Raw genomic sequence first — 24,285 nt, 5'->3', positions numbered from 1 at the left:
CCAACCCTCTTTGGCTGCCAGTGAGACTCTTGTGACAAATGCCACACTACAATTATTCTGTCTGTTTGGCATGGGGAGAAGTGAAGCCAAACGTAATTGGAAACTAAATGACTAGAAAATGAAATAGAACAATTATTTAACTTTGTTAAATGGCAACGCATTCTGTTCTTGATTAGTGTTCTCAGATTCAAAAGTTTGTCTTTTTTATAATTATCACAGACTTCAGTTAAAGCAGAAAGCTACAAAAACCTTAGAAGAAAACACATAAGAAAACGTTGACATTGGATTTGGCAATGATTTCCTGAATGTGACATGAGGAACACAGGCCAAGACGCATCAATATCAGAGAACAAAACCAGTAGTTAAAAGGATACCCAAAGTAAAATGGGACTATTTTGATACATTCCCAAACTCAGAACGGGGCAGTGGAAATGCACATTTTTAATTCCCAGAATTTTAGAAGCAAAGACAAGGGGACCTCTGAGTTCAAGACCAGCCTAGTCAACAGAGTGAATTCCAGGGTAGCCAGGAATACACAGAGAAATCCTGTCTCAAAAAACCAAAAACAAAACAAAATAAAAATTTCCAAACTCAACAACAGCAAAAACTGGAACCCTTTATTGGAAAGCATACAAAGACTTGAATAAAAGGCTCTGTGTGATATCTAAGTGATCAACAAACATATGCAGAGATGCTGAACAACATTAGTTATCAGAGAGATGTGAATGAGGTACCATGATGCACCTATTACAATGGCTACTATAACAAACAACCCAGAAAATAACGAGTTACAAGTACTGGAAGGATATGAAATTGAATGTTGTGTACTATTATCAGGGTTATAAAATGGTGATGTATGTCAAGCCTTATACCTAAACATGATCAAGATGCCCCATGATAGTGTTGTAATATGTGTGTCATATTTTAGGAAACAAAATAAAGAGTATGCAAAAGCTATTTGGTTTGTTCTACAAATGCCATTATTTTGCCTGTAACCATTCAACCAACAGTTGAATTCATTCATTTAATGTCCACTAAAGTAAGCCATTTTACTCCAGTTCTGTAAAGGCAAAAGTGAAGAAGATGTAATCCCAGCCTCATCATTGGAGAAGACAAATGCATTAGCAATTGTGATTTTAAAAACAAACAAACAATGCTGGATTTGGAAGGGTATGGCTCTTTCTGAAAGTATCTTCAAAAAAAAATGTTTGTTTTCCTTTCTTCCTTCGTTTTGCCTGTCTCCTTTCTTCCATCCCCTCCTTCCTTTCTCCCTATCTTCTTCCACTTTAAAAGTTGAGGTAGGGCCTCACTTTATATCCCGGGCTGGACCTGAACTCACGATCTTCCAACCTCCAACTCCCAACTGCTGGCGTTCCAGGAAGGCGCCTCCACGCTCACTCTTAAGTGTCTCTTCACTAGAACCTTGCTTGTGCTATTTTCTCTGTTTAAATTGTCCTTTCCACCCTTTTTTCCTTTTCCTTCCTCCAATTTTTATTCCACAGATCCAAATCCAATCCATCATTCTAGATGAGAACAAGTGTTCCTTTCTGGACCACTCATAGGTGTGGTGTCTTGTGTAAGACTGGCACCCACCGAACTATACATTTGAATACTTAGTCATTAGAGAGGTGGCACTATTTGAGAAGGACTGGGAGGTGTGAACTTGTTGGAGAAGTTGTGTCACTGGATTCAGGGGTTCAAAAACCCACACTAGGCTCAGTATTGCGCTCTCTCTGCTTACAGATCAGGGTATAGCTCCACCTACTTCTCCAGTGTTATGTTACCCCCATGCTCCCACCATGATGATAGCACTAACCCTCTGAAACTGTAAGCCAGACCCCAGTTAAACACCTTCCTTTATAAGAAAGAAAGGAAGGAAGGAAGGAAGAAAGAAAGAGAATAATTACTAACCTCTTCACCATTTTTCTTCTTTCCCAAAGCATACTGTTTGGTTGCTTCAATAAACCGTACAGGAATATTATATACTCGCTTATTAAAGAATGCAACTAGTGTATACGGCTGCTTAGAATCGTGGCCAGAGCTTTTCCGAATCAGAAATGATCCATCCTGTTTAATAAAAGTAAAGCACAGTGATAGTATTAGTTATATTTCTGTAAGCTAGAAATCAGTTTATGAAGAATATTTTAGTTTCAAATTTTGATGATTTAGCTCCACATTTTTGTTATTGATTAGAATTAGTTTATTATTTTTCAAGAATACTGTTCACAAGACAGATGTACAGACAAACTTGAGTGAAGTCAATGCCAGCATTTAATGTGTTCCCTGAGGTATTATGCTTGTTGGGATTTAGAAATATGTAAAAGAACACAGTAAGATCAAACCTAGAGTATTCTGAGCAAGGGCCCATGTTTGTGAAAGAACTGTAAGAAGGAAGTAGAAGTTGGGAATTCAAACTTTTAGTTGAAGAAAATGCTTGCCTCAACAGACATAAATATGTTAAAGTAGAAATACTGTAACAGAATATTCCAATTTGTATTAAATATTTTATTGAAATAGTTTAGTATCACAAAATTAAAAAAAAATGTTATTAGCAAGACCTGGCCAAAAGACAGGAAGAAAAAACTCAATAAACAGTGGCCAGCTTTAGGAAAGAATTTGAAGAAATCTATCTCAGAAACAAAAGAACAAAATTTACAAGATCTCTGGGGACTAAGTGAATAGAGATTTAATGTGTGACCCGAAAGAAGCCGTGGGGACAATCACAGCATTTAAAATGGAGTGCAGCAGAGTTAGCCAGACAGTGATGACCACTGAAGAGTGACACGGAGACCTCGAGACAACTCTGCAAAGCTTGCCCCTGACTGTCCTGGCTCTGGAGAAGATGGAGTCCGCCGGGGCTCACTGAACCAGCTGCGGTGATGGCAAGCCTGGCTCATCTCTAGATGGCCCTGCAACCACTTCCAGCTTGGCCAAGGGGTTAGTCCTTCCCCTAGTGGTCTAGCTAAGGTGGTAGACAGTGGTTGGGTCAAAACGCAAGCCTCAGTGACTGTGACTGATATCAAGGCAGAGCTGTGACTGGCCCCCACAAACACACCCTCTCCCCCATCCTATCTCTCTCCAGGGCCCCTTCCCCGGTGTGCAGCATTGCCTCCCCCCCCCCCAAAAAAAAAGGGTGTCATTTTTTTTTTCCCGTAAGTAATGAGGGCTGGGCAAGAAAGAAGCAAAAATTGAGGAAATCCTCAACTTGGAGGCAGCCCTAGAAGGACTTCTAGGCTAACCACAATTCCCAGCTAGGCTGAGCAAAGGAATCCTCGCCAGCCGACTGATCACAATTCCACAGGGATTCGGGCTTTTAAAAGATGGGAGAGTAGAGGAAGTGAACAGGGAGCTTTAACCTTGATTTGTCCCATCCACCCCCAATGTTAAGCTCTCAAAAATAGACTCCCAGGTAGTTACTGCAGCTTCCTCCAGAGCTTGAGTTGGTGAGAGAGAGAGAGAGAGAGAGAGAGAGAGAGAGAGAGAGAGAGAGAGAGAGAGAGAGAGCCTATTCTCTCTCACTCCAAAGCCGGGCTCCTGTAACATCAGGTCCTCCCCAGACCTCCCTTGCCTCTCACTTTTCTCCCCTGTGTGTGTGTGTGGGGGGGGGGCAGTGGAGCCCACAGAGCCTTGAGATTGAAGGTAAATAGGAAGGAGACGGAAGAGCAAAATGGGTGGGCTCAAGAGAGGAGAAAGCACAGAGAAATAGCCCTGCGCCTGCACCCCTGCAATTACTTAATTGGATTGAGCTCCACAGTGTGGGGTTTTTAGATGTCCAAACCTTGTTGGATCTGTGCAGGGCCTCTTCAGCAGACTTGCGATCACAGGCACCAGCATACCAGGGCTTTCCTTGAAGTTCAGCCTCCTGTGAGACAGGCATCATGAAACTTGAGCTGGTCCTCAAAGTACATGCGCATTTAGGGGAGGAGCTTAAACGGCCAGTTATGCAAGACCAGTCACTAGTGATGTTCATCAACATGTTCACCAGTGATGTTAAAACGAATTTTGTGTTTCCTTTGTCCAACCACAAGGCTTGCATGGCTAACCCACTCCCCCTTGGAATTAGCTGCTAAATTTAGTCCTAAAACATAAATGAACCTCACTAGGTTCCTGGACTATTCTTCCTCCTGAATGAATTATATATCGTTTTCTCATTGTGCTCTTATTCTTGAAGCTTTGTAGAGTGCTTCATAATTTCAGAGTGTGTGTTCATATGCGCGTAGGTGTGTGTGTGTGTGTGTGCGCGCGCGCGCGTGCGCACGCACATGTGTGAATGTAAGCAGGGGTGCACACCTGCCAGATATCAACATTTGATGCTGTTCCTCGGGAGCTGTCCACTTTTTTTTAGTTAGCATCTCTCACTGGGCTCAAAGATTAAGCTAGGCTGGCTGACCAGCCCACCCCAGGGGTCTACTGTTTCTGTCTTGCCAGTGCTGGGATTACAAACACACAGCATTACACTCCTTTTTCGCTGTTTTCTTTGTTCTGTTTGTTGCTTCTGGAGATGGTTTTCAAATCCTTACGCTTGTGCAGCAAACACTTTATTTACCAAGCAAGCTATTTCTCCCAATTGCTGCCGGTGTTTCTGTAATATCATCTTACTTGATTTTGACAAATAAGGATCTGCTCCCTTGTCATCTTCACGTTTTGCCTAAGCTCAGACAGACTTATTCAAGGGCACACAGGGTCCTTTCTCTGTCGTTTTTATGCTGTTCTGTTTGATACGGGCTTTAACATCGTAAGCCTCCACAGGTCTATTCTGAGGAAATTATAAAGTTTAAATAAAATCTATGTGAGAGGAGTAACAACAAAAACAACACATTCCCTCACGATTTTAAAGAAGCACTAACTGCTATTCAGGGTATCTGGGATAGAAAATGGGGCAAGGTCTTTCTTAGTCACTGAGAAAACAGGACATTCTGTATCCATCAGATCAGCTTAGTTAAAATCCAGACTCTACCCTCAGTCTTCCTTCAAATTGTCTTCTCAGAAGACATGGCCTTTCCCAGAGTTCACTGCAAACAGTCTGATGACATCGTACCTGGTCTGCAAAAGTGGAATTAGATGACAAACTACATAATGGTCCATCTACAGCTGGGCTCCCCCCTTCTGGAAACCCTGAAAGAGATTTGACAAGTCCATTAATCTTTCCTCATTTCTGTGCAGTTTCACTACTGAGCGAGCCTGGGGACCACACGCAGAAGCGAAAAGTCCTTATGACAATGCTGTTCAGAGGTGGCCTCAGGACCCCTTGAAATCCCCAAGATCTTTCTAGAGGTATGAGAGGTCTTTGCTTTTTGGTAAATACCTATTTTTTTAAAACCTGTGTTTTCTTCTTGCTGTTCAACAAGAGAAGCACAGCAATGGACGGTTGGCTCTAGGCGTTTAAAAGTTCTGTCGAGTAGAACCTGGTAAGCAAGCTGTAATACCAGCTACTGGAAGGCAGGAGGATCACAAGTTTAAGACCAGCCTGGACTACCCATATGACCCTGTCTCAGAAATAAATAAGATTTATAAAATGTAACCCAGTGTTACTCTATACACACTCACACACAAATATGCATATACAAACACACACACACAAATATACAACAAACCCCCCACACACATGCATTTGGTTTGAAATAGTTTTCATGAACATTCTTATGTTAGTGTATAACAACTTTATATAATTTTGAAATGGGTTACTTCCCAGTTTTTGTTTTTTAAGCTTTGATAATAAGAAGCAATCTCTTTATACTCTATTTTGAGACATATACACATGTAAAACTAGGGAATAGTCAGTCCACACACCTACCGCTCTAACTTACAGCTGCCTGCTGAATGTATTCTATTTGTTAACTTATTTAATTAATTTTATTTTGTTATGCAGGGTATATATATATATTTAAATTTTACATATTGATCCCAGTTCCCTCCCTCCCATGCCCCCCACCCCCTCCTATCCCACTCCCTCCCCCACTCCACAGGTAAGGCGAGGCCTTCTAGGAGGGATCATCAAAATATATCAAGTCATTTGCAGTAGGGTCTAGGCCCTCCCCCCATACAGGTTCATTTTCATGAACACATAAAAAGTATTTTGGGCATCTCTCTTCCATGTTCCTTCATCAATAGCTTTAATTTATAATATACTTATTATCAGTAGGAAGAAATGTTTAAAACCAAAATTATTTGGTTCTTCAGTGAATTTTAGAAGTATTAAAAGTGATATCAAAGTGAAAATGCTTAAGAATTCTTGCATTAAAACAAAAACTCCCTTGTTTGTAGACTGACTGTAGAAACACATGAAATACAGAAAACACTCAGGTGCATTCATTCATTCATTCATTCTTGTGTGCCTAATGTGGATCTAGGCATTGGGATATATATATATATATATATATATATATATATATATATATATATATATATTTATATTTCACACACACATACATACACACACACACACACACACACACACACACACACACACAGTTGAATAAAGTAGCAAAATGTCCCGCCTTCCTGGAACCTGGACTTCAAAGGGTTGAGCAATGGAGAAGTAAGCAACTATGTTCACGCAGCGTTGTGAGTCACAAGTCCTTTTGAGAACAATGAGCCAGAAGGCAGCTTCACTGGGGTGGCTTCAGGACAGCAGTACTCCCAGGGTGCTGGCTGACTTCTGAGGGTCGCCAGTCAGGGGAGTACGAAGACTAACACTTTTAGAGTCGTGAATATGTGCTGAGACACCTCTGTTTTCTACGTATTGTCTCTGCCTCACTTTTTGTGGCAGGACCTGGGGGACCCCATCTCAGAAGAAACATCCCCAGACCACCCCCTCTAAGATGGCAGCCCTCACTGATAAGTAAATGTTCAACCAGTACTAAAGATTGGAAATGTTTACCTTTCAAAGTCACACTACAAAGTAAATATCTTTGGCCCTAGTTTACAGACAAGGAAGCAAATAAGAGAAGACACTGGGGCTGTATAGCGGAAGTGACAGCGTTGTTAGCTCCCACACCTGACCCTAACCTCCACCTGGGGTTGACCTTTGTGGCAGTTGGAATGTAATTGGCCCCCATAAGCTCATAGGAAGGGACACTATTAGGAGGTGTGGCTTTGTTTGAGTAGGTGTGGTCTAGCTGGAGGATGTATGTTATTGTCGAGGACGGGCTTTGAGAACTCTTATGCTCAAGCTCCTCCCAGTGTCACAGTCCACTTCCTGTTGCCTTCTGATCAGGATGCAGCCAGCACCATGCCATCATGCTCTCTGCCATGGGGCTAAACCTCTGAACTACAAGCAGCCAACTCAGTTAAATGTTTTCCTTTATAAGAATTGCCAAGGTCATGGCATCTCTTGACAGCAATAGAAACCCTAACTAAGACAGCCGTTATGATTTCATTGTACTTACGTGGCAGAGGAACGGGCTTCTGATGGATAGGTCTGAAAGGTAGAAATGCAGGTTAAGTAAAAGGCAGAGCACAGTACAAAATCTGGAGAACCCACACCAAAGGATAATGAGATCTAAAGATGGGAGGGGCAACAAAAGTTTTGGAAAACCAAGATTTCCCCTTTAGCTTTGAAGAGGGAGGAGCCTTGACTGAAGTGCTATATTTTAGATAAGACCTGAAGAGTAGATCTCTGAAATTCTACAGTTTCTTAGGTTGCTAACACCTTTCCAGATTTAATTAAGAAGTGATGAAACATGATTCCTTGTGTGACCTTGTATGAAAATGAATTTCCATAGCAACAAGAAGAAACTTGTTTTGAAAGGGAAAGATTCTACTGCTGTGAAAAGAGCTAGCTCATCATCTATAACCCCACACTCTAGAGGCTGAGACAGGAGTTAAAGGGCAGCCTGGCTGTGTATATCATCAGGAAGGCAATGTGCACACAGCCAGGCAAGCCGGGGTAGGAGAGGTGGTTGCTTCCTATTGTTCCAGAACCTGAGTTCAGTCCCTAGTGTGGATGGCTCACAACCATGTAACTCCAGCTCCAGGAGATCAGATAGCCTTTTCACACACATGCAACATATATTCACATATATGCATAAAAACAAAATCAAAATGAAAATATTTGTAAAAGAATGAATGAATGAGTGAGTAAATGGAAGGGTTCTTACTTCTGGGTGGGAGGGAACATTGATGACTGTACAGTGTCTTGTCTGTGACTAGATCCTCGGTGGCGTTCAGCAGGGACAGGCTTTTCTGGATTAGGAGAGGTCTCACATTAGTATAAAAGTGAAATATCATCTGTCCCCATCCCCAAATCCAGCCACATCAGTTGTGTAGGACCCTCTTTGGTCAGATGTCTTCCCAATACCCTGTCTTCTGAGGAGTTCTCAGTCTGTGTACTTGTCACTCTTGGTACGTGTGTGCTCTTAGGACAATGACCGCCTCTTGGCCGTGTTGCCATGCTGGTAACAGCTTGGCCATGCTGGTACCTCTGTGCGCCTCCCTCAGCAGTGTACATGAAGACAGAAGCCTGGGTGCTAGACTGCAAGTGTCTGGGATGAACAGGCTCGACAACCTCTGCATAGCTCATTCACTGCTTTCTGTTAGCCTCCCTTCAGCTGTTACCACACCTTCCTGCATCTTGATTAGTCATGAGATGTAGTTTAAGTAACTTATTGCTGATGAGAGGTGGATTTATGAATGATCTACTTCTTTGGAAAAATTGATTGAATCCAAGTCCAGTTTATCCTTCAGTGTTGCTATCAGTTGGGTCTCAGCATGTTCTTGAGGAGGCGGGTAGGAAATAAGCATAACCACGGAGCCTAAGACATTTCTGTTAAAGCCCATGGAGAACTTCCCTACCGAGACATTTAAAAAAGCAAAAGGCTACAGGGACTTCAAAGGAAGAGAATCAGCAACTCACGGGCTGTAAGTGGTCAGCCCCGGTGCCCTGACATTAAGCCAGCCTTGAACTGTTAAAGGTATCTCAAATGTGTAGCAGGTTACCTGGAGCTATCACACTAACTTTGTGCTTATTTCTTTAAAACTCAAAAATTCCCAAAGGAGCACAATGCCCACATTAGGTTCCTGCAGCCTTAAGCTTTGACCACACCATGTTGTCTCTGTCCTCTGTTAGCCAGGGCCTTGCCATCTTGTAAACGCCTCCTCTGTTTTTGGTAGAGCTGTAACAGTTCCCATAATTACAGCAATTTGATTTTCAGAACTGTCGCAGGCTGTCCAAATATCCAGAAATGAGCCCAAGCTATAGGATTTCTGGCGGGTAGATAAAAGCCAGCACTCCTTGGGAACTTGTGAAACTGCTTCCTATCTGTGAAAAGGAGCATTTCCCTCACCTGTGGCAGAAGGGACACATGGCTACCTGTGGTGCCTATCAGGATATCAAGGTCTATGCTGGCCTTAGGGCTCTCTTAGTATCACAAGGACCCATTACACATTTCCAAGTCCATGCTAGCACCAGCCGCTCCCCTCCCCCAGCTACTCATCCCTCATATAACCTGGCTTCTGGCTTTTCTCACTACTTGTTTGATTATTCTCTCTAGCTCTACCTCTTGTTATCGCAGAATCTCTACTACTCTCTCCTGCTTCCCTAGACCCGGTTTTGTTCAGTCTTCTCTCTCTCTCTCTCTCTCTCTCTCTCTCTCTCTCTCTCTCTCTCTCTCTCTCTCTCTCTCTCTCTCTGTTCTAGACTCTTCCAGATGCCTCTGGCTGTTTTCTGTCATATCTGCAATAAAAACCTTAACCACATCATAGATCGGTTACATCAGCAGTTTCTTTCCTGCACCCACTCACACACAAGAAGGCAAGTAGCTTGTCTCTCTGGATTCCTGATTTCCTGCCCTAGCCCCTCCCGCCCCAGTCATGAGAGATGTCTATCAGTCATCTGATTCTTTAACTGGCTACTCACTGGTCATCCCAACAATGGCTAGATGCCAGCTGAAAAAGGAAGCTTTTCAACCTGTGCCCCAGCTTGTAAGCAGACTGGGGGGCAACGATTCTCACAGAGTTTACCCCACCCAAACAAAGCCCTACACGGTCTCACCTCACTAATTTCCTTATCTGTCTTCCCTCTCTCGAATCTTTCACAGTCCTGAAATCACCTCTCCAGGGCAGAGATGGCTGCTCCCTCCCTTCGGGTTTAAAGGACCACTGCTTCTGCTTTTGGAAGGAGTCCAAAGGAAGCAGCTCACTTAGCTCCTTGTGGGAAGTCTCCAGCAGCAGGGGCAAACCAGCAGCCCCTCCATCTTGGTTTTAGAGACTCCCTAAGCCTTTAAGTTTGCACAGAGGCCTGGTCACTAGGACTCTCTGCCCTCTCCTGCTCATCAGGCTGGACAGTCTGGAAGGCATGGGAGGCATGCATAGCATGTCCAGGAACGGGAAAACTTCAAAGGGGCTGCAGAGAACCACAGGACGGGGGGGGGGGGCTGAAACAGGAAAGAAGAAGGAACTAGAATGGGCGGGGACCCTAATGGTGCATTAAAGCAGAGGTGAGAGCTGCGGTGTGTGCTCAAGGAAGAAAGGCCCCTGTCCCATGAGCAGGGACACCAGCGTGCTCTGTGCAGACACACACGTGGGACAGTGAAAGGGCAGGCTCTGTGATGAAGTGCACGGTGGCTTCCTGGGTGCAAAAGGATGGGTGCAGACTTCAGTGTCTCTGTGTTCTCTAAGTGACATCATGAATGAGGCTCACTTTCACTTTCCGGTCCCCATTCATGCTTTTCAAACACAAGCTTTTTAAATGGGCTCATTATTAAAAAGCATGTGTTTTGTTTGTTTGTTGTTTGTTTTATTTTGCTTTTTTTTTTTTTTTTTTTTTTTTTTGAGATATGGTGACGCAAAGCAGAGAAGTATCTGAAGATTACTAAGACTGGGAGTGGGCTTTTGAACTTTGAAAACTTGCCAACAGAACTTCTTTAAATAAACAGAGTTTTAAAAATTCACTGTTCTGAGACATGTTGGTGGCTCTAAGGCCAGAGACTGTACCACCATATTGCTTTCCAACTGGCTGTGGCCCTCTGCGATTGGCCAGTGGCAGGCAGGCTGCAGCCTTCATCACAGTCCCTGCCTGCTCAGCTCAGGCTTCTGAGTTAGCTTTGCTACTCACAACTACAACACAAACTACAAATCATTTAGAAGACTTGCTTCATACTAACAATTGGCTCATCGATAATGAAAGAAAGTCAGAATTAAGGATATATATGCAAATCATTAATTGAAAAATTGCTTTTAGAGTACATGCTCAACCTTCAGAATAAATACGTTTACCTTCACAAACATTTGATGCATTGGGTGGAGAGGCGACTGGAGTCTGAAATAAGAAACAAAGACAAAGACACTCAACAAAGCAGAGCATGGAGATAAGAGTCAGAGCAATATTAAACGTGCTGGTAGAGATTTGATGCAGTTACTCTAAATCATGACAACAAAGCGAAGGCAGCTTCCGTCAGTTGAAAATTGTATGGGTGTGTCTCATGGGAGGAGCAGTACATTTCACCGTGGGGCATCACTCATCCGTCAACAGTGTTGGCAGACACTATGACCCCCAGCAGCCTCTAGGCAGTAGTGCTTGTGCCGGGGACATCAGGCATCTGGCTTTGGTCTCATGCCCCACTTTCTGTGTACCCCAAGTGATTGTCACTGTCGGCTCTAATGTAAGTTTGGGTCCAGATGGTCTGTGTTTGCATCATGGGCTTGCCCAGGGTTACCCCATTCTGGCCAGAGGCTGAGTTTAGTCTTTGGCTGTTTATCTGATACACAGTGGTCTGCCAGTTGCTCTGGGGTCAGCAAGGCAGGAAGTGGACAGAAGCTTCCTGCAGTGATGGAGGCATGGATGCCTGCACATCTTCTGTGATCTCTGCACACATTCAGGGAGGCTGACAGAATCCAGCAAGGACCAGCTCGCCAGGAGTAGCACCTTCCCAGCTGCCTGAGCCTGAGACTCTCCTCTGGGCTGTCTGGGCAGCCGCTGCTTCAGTTGCTAAGCCTTCTGTGTCAAGCACAACTGGATGCATTAAGTAAGTGACTAACAACAGATACTGCAGGGAATGTGAAGCGCATTCAAGTGCGGAACCAACTTACTGTCTTCAGTGCTGTAGCTGTTTTCTTCCTGGGGAATAAAAGATCAGTCTTGTTAAACACAAGGAAGATGAGGCAGAGCTACCACCTTCTTCTTAGACCATGAAAGTGAAAACAGCGGGTAGGAAGACCGCTCTTGAAGGACGGACACATAAGGTGGACAGGCGAGTCAACAGCGAGGATCCGCCCAACAGACAGAGAAGGGTTAATTGTCTTAGTCAGTGCTCCATTGCTGTGAAGAGACACCATGACCATGGCAGCTCTTATAAAAGAAAGCATTTAATTGATGACTTGCTTACTGTTTCAGAGGCTTGGTTCATTAACAGGGTGACAGGGAGCATAGTGGCATGCAGGCAGGTGCCTGAGCAGTAGCTGAGAGCTATATACACGCAGATACACACACACAGAGAGAGAGAGGGGGGGGGAGAGACCCTTGGCCTTGTGTGGGCTTTTGAGACCTCAAAGCCCATCCTCAGTAACTCTCTCCCTCCAACAAGGCCACACCTCCTGATCCTTTCAAATAGTGCCACTCCTTAAGCATTCTAATATGGGAGCCTGTGTGAGCCATTCTTACTCAAACCACCATATGAGTGTTAATAGGCAAGAGCCCAGTTGCCAAGAGTCATCAGAACAGCTCTTGTCTCAGGTCTGCTGCTACCTGCTTTGGTGACTTTTGGCCCCTTCTTTTGGCCATGAGGCACCTGTGCACTCCAGCTTCCTTAGCCTGAACTGAGGCAAATGCAGAGCCCTTCCCACACCCCTGACACCCTGTGGGTACCGCCCGGAGCCCAGGGTCAGGCAGGTGAGGTTGCAGCTGTCACCTTCCTGTATCCACTTCTGCTCTACCACAAGGTGACTCTTCCCTGATGTCTGTCTTCCAAGGGATCCAAAGCACAACTAGTCCCAAATGCCTGCCCCAATGCCAACTTTCTCTTTATCTTGGCTTTAATAGAGCCTGGACTTGCCCTTGCTAAGGCTTTATGCTTCTTGTTGGAGTTTAGTTTGGATCCTTTTCCCTGTCCTCGATTCAGCTCCCCACTCTCTTCCTCTTCTTTCCCACATCTTCCTCTCATGTTTTGTCTGAGAGCTGAAGTGGGAGGAGGCGCACTAATAATAATGTCTGGAACTAGGTTAAGCTCCTCGCAGGTCACTTCAACCATTTAAACGACCTTTCCAAGTGTGTATTATGTATATAGTGAAACCCTGTTTCAAACAAAACTGAAAATCTACAAGAGGCTGCGTGTGGTAGCATGGGCTTTTAATTTCAGCATGTGGGAGGCAGAGGCAGGCAGTCAGCCTGACCTACATAGCACGTTCCAGGCCAGCCAGGACTACATAGTGAGACCCTGACTCCATTTTTTTTTAAATTCTATTCTTGTCATATTTTAGAGATCAGGAAACTGTAAGTTTCAACAGACTAAATAACTGTTCAATGTGAAGCCAAGAGAGGGGTGCAGTTTTGGTTAATAAGCCCCACCCCCAAATTAAGGCTCATTTGCTTTCCGCTGGGGTAGAATCAAGATTGTAACCATGCAGGCCAGTTTTATACATATGTAAGTGTGCTTTTAAAAAAGATTTATTTTATTAAAATGTGTGTGCACGCACGTGTGTGTGTGTGTGTGCACGTGTGCGTAGTGTGTATATGGTATGTGTGAGTGCATGAGTGTATGTGTGTGTGTGTGTGGTGTAAATGTATACATGGTATGTGTGTGTGTGTGTGTGTGTGTGTGTGTGTGTGGTGTAAATGTATACATGGTGTGTGTGTGTGTGTGTGTGTGTGTGTGTGTGTGTGTGTGTGGTGTTTGGATAGGTGTCGTGTAGATCAGATTTGTCAGATGCCCTGGAGCTGGAGTAACATGCCAGGTGGCATGCCTCCTGGCATGTATCTGGGAATCAGACTCAGGTCCTTTGGCAGAGTGTTGCCTGATCTTAACCACTGACTCAACTTCCCAGCTCATAAGGGTACTTTTGTAACAACCTATGGAGACAACATAATTGTATGAAATATATGGCATTTGAATAAAAATGTCCCCAATAGACTTAAATATTTCAATACTTGGCTCTCAGTAGGTAGAATTGTTTGAGAAGGATTAGGAGATATGGTCTTGTTAGAAAAGCTATCTCACTGGGGACAGACTTTGAGGTCTCAAAAGATGTGTGCTTCCAGGTAGTGGCGGCACACGACTTTATTTCTAGCACTCAGGAGGCAGAAGCAGGCAGATCTCTGACTTCAAGGCCAGCCTGGTCTGCAGAGCGAATTCCAGGACAGCCAAGGCTACACGGAGAAGCCCTGTCTTGAACCTACCTCTTCCACCCCCAAAAAAACACCACCACCAACTGGACCATTTCCAGTCTCTCTCCTTTCTGTCTCATGGCTGTAGATCAGATAAGCTCTCAGCCATTTCTTCACTCTGCCATCATGGTCTCAAAACATATGATGCTAAGCCCAGATTAAATTCTTTCTTTTATAAGCTGCCCTAATCATAGTGTCTTATCACAGCAATAGAAAAGTAACTAATGGGGTGGTGCCATAATACTCACTCAGCGGTCTCCAAAGCCGCCTTAAATCCCATAAGTATTGTCCCACAACACAATCTAAATCGTGTTCAGATGTATGAGCATCCTAACGCACATTCTGATGCCAGATCCCCTTGCAAATGAAACCAGGGAGCAGAAAGTAAAGGTCTGAACCTGACTGGAGATCTCAGAGCTATCAGGTGTTGAAAGCTAGGGTGCCCAGCAAATCACAGTGAGCCACTGGACTCACATTTCAGCTAAAACTGACTTAAAGTGAGGCAAGACTCCTCATTTCCAGTTTTAGTGGCAGCTCTTCTGATCCATCATGAAGGCTGCCATGAGAATGGAGAACTAGCAGGGATCCTCAGGGCAGCAGGACCCCACCATCCCGCCTCCCAGATCGCATACAGCCACTGTCCTCGATTAGTACTCACCCAGCTCGCGGCAGTGGGGACGGTGCTGCCGGCAAAGATGACTTGGAGTCCCAGACTCCACTGTTTCGACCTGCACAGAGCATACATGTATCAGTGGGGGCACACACCTTTAATCCTAGAACTTGGGAGACAGAGGCGGATGGATCTCCGTAAGTTCAAGGCCACCCTGGGATACATGAAACTGATCCAGTCTAAAAGAGAAACAGAATTTACACAAAGGTGATCCCAGCACTTGGAGTCACACGCCTTTAATCCCAGCACTGAGGAGGTGGAGACAGGATGGGATATGGCTGGGCAGAGAGAGGAGTATAAGGCAGGAGGAGACAGGAGCTCAGTGAGGTCCAAGGAACAGTCCCTTTGAGGTTTTGTAGAGAGAGCATTTGGTCTGAGGATTCATGGAGACAGGATCGCCCATTCAGTCTGGGGTAGAGATAAGAGCTAATGGCTGGCCGCTTGGCTTCTCTGATCTTTCTGTCTCCCACACCCAAATATCTGACCTGAGTTTTATTATTAAGACCTATTAGAATTCATGCTACACTGGGACCCTGGTTCTGAGAGCCCAGTGAAAACATACAAAAGTCCCTTTGAGAGGGAGCCGAGAAATACCACTGTACAGGTGTGCTCAGCAACTGTATCTAGAGACTATGGGCTCAACCCGCCCCTCCTGGTGCCCTCGGCCCTCCCAGTTCATGCATACCACACTCGAGTGCAGTGTCTAGCAGATCAGAGAATATCTTGCACATCAGAGAATATCTACTCACTCACAGCCAAGTGAGGGCAAGCGCTAGGCCATTCCCCGTATTGCGTCTTCTGAAATCACAGAAGGAACCCAGCAATCTTATATTCATGCCCTCCCCACCCGCCTGGCTGAAAACAGAGCCAGACAACCACGAAAGAAGCAGTCAGAGAGGTAATAGATTCCTCACAGGGATGGCTGCTTGAACACTACCGCGGTAAGACAAAAAGGCTCTTGAGAACTTTGTTGGGTCAAACTAAATAAACATTGTGTGTGGGGTGTATCTGCTTGCATTTGCTTGTGCATGTGTGTGTAGAGAACAGAGAACGATGCAAATGTATTGCTCCATTATTCTGCCTTACTCCTTTTAGACAGGGCCTTTCATCAAACCTGGAGCTAGGCTGTCAGCCAGCAGGTCCCAGTGAGCCTCCTGTCTCTACCTGCCACAGTGCTGGTGTTACAGTAGCATGCATGCTCACGCCTGACTTTTCACATGTGTGCTGAGAGAGCCAAACTCGGGTTCTCATCTTGACCCACCGAGCCATCTCCCAAGCTCTGAATAAATACCTCACAAAGAGGCTACTGTATAGAGAGGTCCCCAGCTCCTGATGGATGTTCAGGAGATGCCCTGCAAGCTTGTGTCAGAGCCATTGCTCTGTGTACTGCTTTAGTTTACCGGGAAACACAAACATTGCTAAGGCCCTGGTCTCTGGGAGCCCTGAGACTCCCACAGGCCCCGTGCAAGGAACCTGGCAGGAGAGACATATGTGTCTTCCTGGCATGTCGTGCTGGAGAAACATGTGTGTCTTCCTGGCATCTCGTGCTGGAGAAAGAGATCTTGAAGGTATTGAAAGTCAGGCCACCAGGACACTCTCTTAACACGGAGCCCATCTACTCTTCCCCACACAGGACTTGCTGAGTGCTAAAGTCACTGAACAGTGGCAAGCCAGCCTGGGTGGCCCTGGTTGCTCTGGGCCTTCTCCAGCACTGCTCCTGTTTATGGCTTACTTGACGTAAGTGCAGTTTAGAAAACATGGAAGGAAGGAAATCACATTTGTAAGTGTTAGGTTGCAGACTGTCCAGATATCTGGCTCAAGATGGACGATAGAAGGGTTTCTGCCTGTAGATAGAAGCTAGCCTTCCTTAGGAACTTGTGAAACAGTCCCAACACCCCTCCCCACCCCCTGCCCCCCAAAAGGAGTCATTTCCCTTGGCTCTCCATTGACAGAGACCTGTGGCAGCTCTCAGCACACCCACGCTGGGCTCCAGGCTCCCTCAGAATCACGAGTGCCTGTTACACATTTCAAAGTCCACGCTAGTATCTCGCTTTCTTCTCCCAGCTTCGCATCCTCCTTACAACCCACATGACTTGCTCACCCGCACCTTCTCATGCTGCTCTCTGTCTCGTTTTCACTATCCATTCTCCATCTTCACTACTCTCTCCCGCTGCTTACCTGGCCCGGCTCTCTCTCTCTCTCTCTCTCTCTCTCTCTCTCTCTCTCTCTCTCTCTCTCTCTCTCCCTCCCTCCCCCTCCCTCCCATTCTGGACTCTTCCAGGTGCCTCTGGATCTTTTCTCTTTTACTCACAATAAAGACCTTCCCCATGCCAGGCATTGGTGGTAGACGACTTTAATCCCAGCACTCGGGAGGGAGAGGCAGGCTCTGTGAGTTCAAAGCCAGCCTGGTCTACAGAGCTAGTCCCAGGGTAGGCTCCAAGGCAATACAGAGAAACTCTGTCTTGAAAAACAAAAACAAGAAAGGAAGGAAGGAAGGAGGAAGGAAAGAAGGAAGGAATGAAGGAAGGAAAGAAGGAAGGAAGGAAGGAAAGAAGGAAGGAAAGAAGGAAGGAAAGAATGAACCTTCTCCCTAATGATGGAGCTGTCATGTCGGCAGTTTCATGACTGTGCCCCTCATACAGTAAGCTGTACATGTGGCATGAAGATAAAGAGAAACTTCATCCAACTATGGTGTGTGAGTCCCACTGTGATCATCTAACGGCTGAGAAACACTGAACATTAAGGTTGACAGAGAGGCAGAGAGGCTAGCCACTCATACTCAGATAGAATTCAGGGCAGAGGAGGCAACCATGTCTGAAAACATGGGAAGCAGATAAGAGATCTAAGTCAGACCCCACCCCCACCCCCACCCCAGCCTTTGTTAGACCCACTGCCTGGTTTTTCTACTGAGCTAGCCTTTCCTCCATGTCCCCGACCAGCATGCCAACATGTCCCCCTTTCCTTCCTCTCCATACACGGTTTTTGCCAGGGTCAGGAGGGCCTTCCAGCGACACTCTAGTGAACCAGAGTATGGTGCTGGTGCAAACCCATGCTCTTGGGCCGGTGAGGTGGCTCAGCAGATAATAGTGCTTGCCACCAAGCTGGAGGACTCAAGTTCAATCCCCAGAACCCACATGGTGAAAGAGAGAAGTGATTTTACAAAGCTGTCCTCAGATCTCCTCATGTGGACCAAGGCATGAGCATGCCCTGATCGCTGACAAATCCATTTTTAAAACACCCACCGTGTTAGGAAGACAACATTCTGGTTATGTCTCTGTCATCAGACTGGCTGGGTAACCTCCTAGGAACACTGTCTCAAGTGCTCTGTGATGTAGGGATACTTCTCATCTCCTCAAATTCACTTTACGGTCAGACAACAGTGTACATCTGACATTTTAAAGAATCAGCCAGACACCGCCAGAATCTGGGAAAGGAGCAAAACTTTCTGATGGCTAAAAACTTTATAGTGAGGGAAAAGAGCCAGATGTTCAGAAGCCAGATGTGCGGGGCCACCTAGTGAGTGAGCCTGTCTATACGAAATGTCAGCAAAAGCAGGTTTACCGCAGTGGATGCAGACAAGTGGTTGCCTGGAGACAGCACTGACTGTAAAAAAATGGACATAAGGGACTTGGGGCTGGGTGGGCATGGAAATGTTTAAAGTGAGCTGGGGCAATGATTACACAATGTGTTGCCATAAACGTCACGGCTCATAGAAATCACTGGCTGTATACTAAGACGGGTGAGTGCTATATATAATATTCAGATTATAACTCATAAAGGACTAGTAAGCAGGATGGTTATTAGTGTCTTGTCATGAAAACCCCAGTGTCTCTGGGTGCTGGCAGAGTGCTGGGGACTGCAGAAGCGGCATCTGCACCTCACTAACACCAAGTGGGACAATGGAGGCTCAGAGAGGGCACAAGACAGGGCCATGTGAGCTGTGGACCCAGACAGGCTTCTCTCCAGTTGTATCATTCTTCGGAGGCTCGCTGTGCAGGTCAGAGCCATTGGTGCCTCTCTGCAAAGAAGATGCTGGGATGTTTCTGTGTCTGTGAAGACCCTCTACTCCCAGCTAGGTCCTTCTGCTCTCCCAGAGTGCAACGGGACCAACAGACACACCAGTAGAATGACCCCAGCAGCGGCATAGCGGGCACCCACCTTCCTTTCTGAACATGCCCAGTACGTGGTTCGGACACTCTAAGGGAGAAGTGTGGTGGATGGTGCACCCAAGCACACAAGTAAAAGGGGGAAATCAGCTTCAGTCTCCTCTGTCCTGAGCAGGAATTTACAAGTGTTTGTTTTAAAGGTGCAGGTTGGGTGGCAAGTTCTGCTTCCTTTCTCAGCTAGGAAATTCACTTACAGTGTGTCCTGTGCCTGTGCCTTTCCCGTATCACAGTACTTCAGCTTCATATCCAAGGTTCGTTCTGTTAGCCCCACTCCCAGGTCAGCCATGTAAGCCCCAGAGCAAGCCTCTTTGCAAGCATTCTTCAAGACTGCTATTTTATGCTATTATTAGGCTGTGTAGCATCCCATCTCTGAAGCATGCACACAAAAGATTCCACCCAGCAATTCTGCAATAATTTGGGCTACACTAGTGTGTAATTCAGTTTGCACATTTATGGGGATTTGTGTATTTCAAGGTTTGTTTTTGTTGGGGGGGGGCAGAATTGTATATGATACCAACTTAGAGAAAGCTCAGAAATACAAAATCTGCCTGTCCTTCCCTGATAAACTCTACAGACCAGCCAGCCATTAGACTCTCTCCAAATTCCCACCTGGAGACAAGTCGCTACAGACTGAGTGGTTTGGTTTCTTTAAACTTGTGGTTCTCACCTGGCTAGAAGTTGATCCCAACCCAGAGATAGTTGACAGCTTGTGAAGATATTTTTGTCTATCATGCTTAGGGAGATGAGGGCAATGTCAGGAAGCCTGTGGGCATGCACCAGACTGAGACTTTGTCCCCCATTATCAGGAAAACTTGGGGATATAGATGACTATTCACATATGGTCTCCATTGTGTATCTCTTGGAACAGATTCTAAAACAAACCAAATACTTTACCTGTGACATTCCCCGGAGGTGGCATTGGCTTTGAGGAGCCGTTTGGCTTGGTTGATCTATTCACCATGGGAGCTGAAACACACAGATATGTACACATGGGATGGTTACAGGCATGTTCCACTGAGGAAAATTCTTGTAGAGAGAAAGATGATCAGTCTGTAAAGATCCCATGACCATTATTAACCACATAAATCATCTGAAGAAATCTTCTCAAGGGGAAGCTTTGAGTTGGATGTATTAGTGATTAAATGAATGAAATAAGACAATTTGCTAAAGTACACGTGGATCAGAAAGTCACCCACGTGGACACAAAAAGGGGGTTTGGCTTTGTTTGGTTTTAATCAAAAGTATATTAAAGCTAAACACGGTGGTGCCAAATTAACTAGTCCTCCTCCCCACCCATATACAAATTCTCTTGGATTTTGTGATGGTTGGAGGGGTGGAGAGAGGGGACATGTAGGTATTGTTTTGTGCACTGGGCGACTTGGTCTTAAAGCTGTTGCTTTAAATACAGGAGACTGTTGTCATAAAAAATAAAACCAAACGGGAGAGTTGAGGACAATTCTCACTGGTCTAATTTATTAGATGGGAAGTGCCATTTGAAGAGGGGACACATGCCTGGTACTATGTTTTCCAAAGTCACTATTTCTGAGGGCGCTGATTCCATGTCTGATCTGAGACATGTTTATGATAGCATTTCTTATCCCTGGCAGGGTTTACAGGGCCTGAGAGATGTGAAGCTGAAGACCCAGGATGCGGAGTACCCAGCCTCTCATTTCACCATCCCTCCACAGACTTGCTTGCCACGCACTTTTCCAAGTCCACCGTGTGGCTTGCAATCCTGGAGCATTAACTTTTGAGGACCTTTCTGAGTTTGATTAATAGCTCTGGTGCTTTTATAACCTAGGTCTAAAACCGTGAATGCCGAAGGAGAAGAAAGGCTCTGGACCAGCCAAAGGGGGCGAGGTTACACAGAAGAACCTGTCAGTTCTGAGCTCCTCCCTCAGTGCTTACCCTTAAACAGCCTTGTGCGGGGGGGGGGGGGGGGCTAACTGCTAGAAGGTTTCAGGCACTCCAAACTCCAAATGCTTACCTTTCTCAGCGCGCAGCGGGCTGCTTTCTCTGGGATGGATATAGTTTTCATCATTATCCTCCACAGGGACCACATAATCAGCCTAAAAGAAACAGAAGTGAATGAAGACGATGCTTGCTGTAAGTTCATAGCTAACTGTGGAAGAAAGAGATTTTTATTTTTGTGAATGCTTTCACAGGCTGTAAGTCACATACATAAAATTGCACTAGGTGAGGTTTACAGTGGGGTGCCTTTTGGCACTTAATTATCTGTTGGATCTATGGGGGGCTTGTCTCCCAGACTCTGTCCCATGAATACTGGATAATATTAGTTGTATGTTCTGAGATGAAACATCAGGAGCACATGCAATTTACAGAAGGGAGAGCTTGTTTGGGCTTAGGGTTCCTGAGGGATAAGCATCCATGATGGCGGGAAGGCACAATGGCACACAGATGCCATGGTAGCAGGAAGCTGATGGCTCCTGTCTTTAATCGTAAGTGTGAAACAGAGCCTTATCTGGATGTGGGTGAGATTATATAAACTCAAAGGCCCATCCCAGTGACATACTTCTTCAGCAAGGCCACACCTCCTGAACCCCCCAACCGGGGCCACCAGCTGGGGACCAAGTGTTGAATGCCTGAGAGGATGGGGACCATTCTCATTCAGACTACTACATCAGTATTCAGCCGATGGGTGCTTTATCTCTAGGCTTCTAAAATATCTAATATGACTTTAGGTGTGTCTTGTAGCTTGGATCTATATTCCTGTGATGACTACTACTTAGGTACTTACTGTCCATATTAGTATCTTTGACTGTTAATGTCCTTTCCCACTTACAATTGTGTGGTTCACCTTTCTATTGGATGGTATATTCGTTCCTTGCATGCCCTAGATTTAAGTCCTGTAGAAGATGCATGACTTGCATTTTTTCCTTCAGTTTTGAGTCTCACTGTGTTCATAGAGTAGCATGGACCTGAAGTCCTCTTGCTTCAGCCCCCGGTGTTAGGATTGCAGGAATGTGTAATGGGCCTTATTCGTGCTTCCTTGCTGCATCCCTTCCGGTACAAAGATCTAAATTTTAAGTCCGCTTTGTGTGTCTTTTTTCTCTACTGTTTGTGCCTTGGTATTGAAAAAAAAAATAATAAACAAAACACTGCCTAACTCCAGGCCATAAAGATTTCTACTTATGCTTTCTTCACCCCGATAGCCCAACAGTTTCATAACTTACCTTAGGTCACTGACCCACATCTAGTTAATATTGCATATGGTGAGATAGGGTTCAACTCCTTCATTTTGCATGTGGATATATAGTTTTTCTAGCACTGTTGCTTTTTTGCTGTTTCTCCTCTCCACCTTCAATGGGAGCTGTCCTATCTATACTGCCTAGAATCCAGTCTATTTACAGTAATGCTATTTCTAGAGTTTCTGGAACCAAGACATTTTTATTCCAAAAGAGCAATGACATAAAAGACTCAATCCAAACCCAACAAACTCTGTTTGTTCAGGGAGGGGGTAAATGCATTGTGCATTTCCAGTACCGCAGCTCCATGTTAAATTTGCTACCTGCCAAAACAAGTGTATGATGCCATCACAATCTGTATCTTAAAGGGACCACAGGCATTACTGTGATGTTTCGATATGTGAAAACCGTAGCTGTAGTGTCAGCCTGGTCTACATAGTGAATTCTAGGACAGTGCTACATAGAAAGGCCTTGTCTCAACAAAAACCCAACAAACAAACAAAAACCCCAAAACAACAACAAACAAAACAGAGAAAAATAAAGAAGCTTTAGGGATACATGAGATTCTATGTACTAAAAAAAAAAAAAGTGTGGGGGTTGGCTTTATCCTCTCTCTCTCTCTCTCTCTCTCTCTCTCTCTCTCTCTCTCTCTCTCTCTCTCTCTCTCTCTCTCCTGAGATAAGCTCCCATGTAGCCTGGCCTGCTTGTGAACTCATTCTGTAGGCAAGGATAACCTTGAACCCTGGCCCTTCTGAGAGCTGGAACTGCTGGACTCTATCACTACTCCTGATTCATGTGGTGCTGGACATGGAATCCAGTGCTTTGTTCGTGCCAGACACACCCCTACCAACCGAGCCACCTCCTCAGGCCTGTGTGTGTGCTGGTCCAGGAGCATGTGTGTGCACAGAGGATGACCTCAGGCCTGTGTGCAGAGGATGACCTCAGGCCTGTGTGCGCAGAGGATGACCTCATTAGCTGCTCCTTCATTGCTGATCACTTTGTGGCTATTGGTTTGATTTTTTAAAACTTAATATTTATTATTTACTTTTACTTTTTGATTTTTTGAGGCTGGGTTTGTTTGACAGGGTCTCTCATCGGCCTGGGACTCAATCACTAATTAAGTTAGGCTGGTCAGCCGGTTAGCCTGAGGGATCAGCCTGTCTCTACCAGTGTTGGGGTTACTGGCAAGCCTCACCACCCATGGCTTTTTAAAGTGGGTTCTGTGGGAATTGAACTCTGCTCTTCCTCCTTGCAAGGCAAACACTTTACCAACTATCCCTTGTTTTGGTTGTAACCTTTTTAAAATCTCAACTTCCCATCTGCTCCTTGGAGAACACAGCCACCTCTATACTTCTTTCCCACTGGTGCAGGCTTTCTCCAGCCACCTCTGCAGGGATGCTGTGTGCAGAGTTCCACCTCTGCAGGGATGCTGTGTGCAGAGCTCCACCTCTGCAGGGATGCTGTGTGCAGAGCTCCACCTGGGCTCACTGTGTGCAGAGCTCCACCTGGGTTCACTGTGTTCAGAGCTCCACCTCTGCAGGGATGCTGTGTGCAGAGCTCCACCTGGGCTCACTGTGTGCAGAGCTCCACCTGGCCTCACTGTGTGCAGAGCTCCACCTGAGCTCACTGTGTGCAGAGCTCCACCTGAGCTCACTGTGTGCAGAGCTCCACCTGGCCTCACTGTGTGCAGAACTCAGCCTGGCTCCATTTAGCTCCCTCCCACCTAATCACAGAAATGGAGACCCTGGCACAGCCCATGGTGTCCCTTCTGTCTAAATTCACGTCTTCCTGTGAATTTGCCAATGGCTAAGATAGTGCTCCCTGCCACCTACACTCTCCTTAAAGGGACAGTGTCACCTCTCTGACTGACAGATTGAGAAACCACCCTTCCCCAAGTCTGCTTGTCCTCTGCTTTTCACCATCCCT

The 24,285-nt window shown here is 45.5% G+C and overlaps 1 protein-coding gene across 1 annotated transcript in view; it reads right to left on the bottom strand.

The window, feature by feature from the left end:
- Positions 1-24,285, bottom strand: part of Blnk (B cell linker) — a 66,090-nt gene that overhangs the window by 3,699 nt on the left and 38,106 nt on the right. Inside the window, exons 7-16 of the mRNA XM_051199793.1 lie at positions 21,141-21,222; positions 20,048-20,119; positions 14,976-15,045; positions 12,028-12,055; positions 11,215-11,257; positions 8,100-8,184; positions 7,389-7,420; positions 5,039-5,115; positions 3,779-3,862; positions 1,912-2,067 (exon numbers count right to left, since the gene is read on the bottom strand). Of these exons, the coding sequence (XP_051055750.1) occupies positions 1,912-2,067; positions 3,779-3,862; positions 5,039-5,115; positions 7,389-7,420; positions 8,100-8,184; positions 11,215-11,257; positions 12,028-12,055; positions 14,976-15,045; positions 20,048-20,119; positions 21,141-21,222 (729 nt within the window). The remainder of the gene's footprint in view (positions 1-1,911; positions 2,068-3,778; positions 3,863-5,038; positions 5,116-7,388; positions 7,421-8,099; positions 8,185-11,214; positions 11,258-12,027; positions 12,056-14,975; positions 15,046-20,047; positions 20,120-21,140; positions 21,223-24,285) is intronic.

The sequence above is a fragment of the Phodopus roborovskii genome, unplaced genomic scaffold, assembly GCF_943737965.1.
Source record: "Phodopus roborovskii unplaced genomic scaffold, PHOROB, whole genome shotgun sequence".
Classification (NCBI taxonomy): Eukaryota; Metazoa; Chordata; class Mammalia; order Rodentia; family Cricetidae; genus Phodopus; species Phodopus roborovskii.
This window is presented reverse-complemented; position numbering and strand designations above follow the sequence as displayed.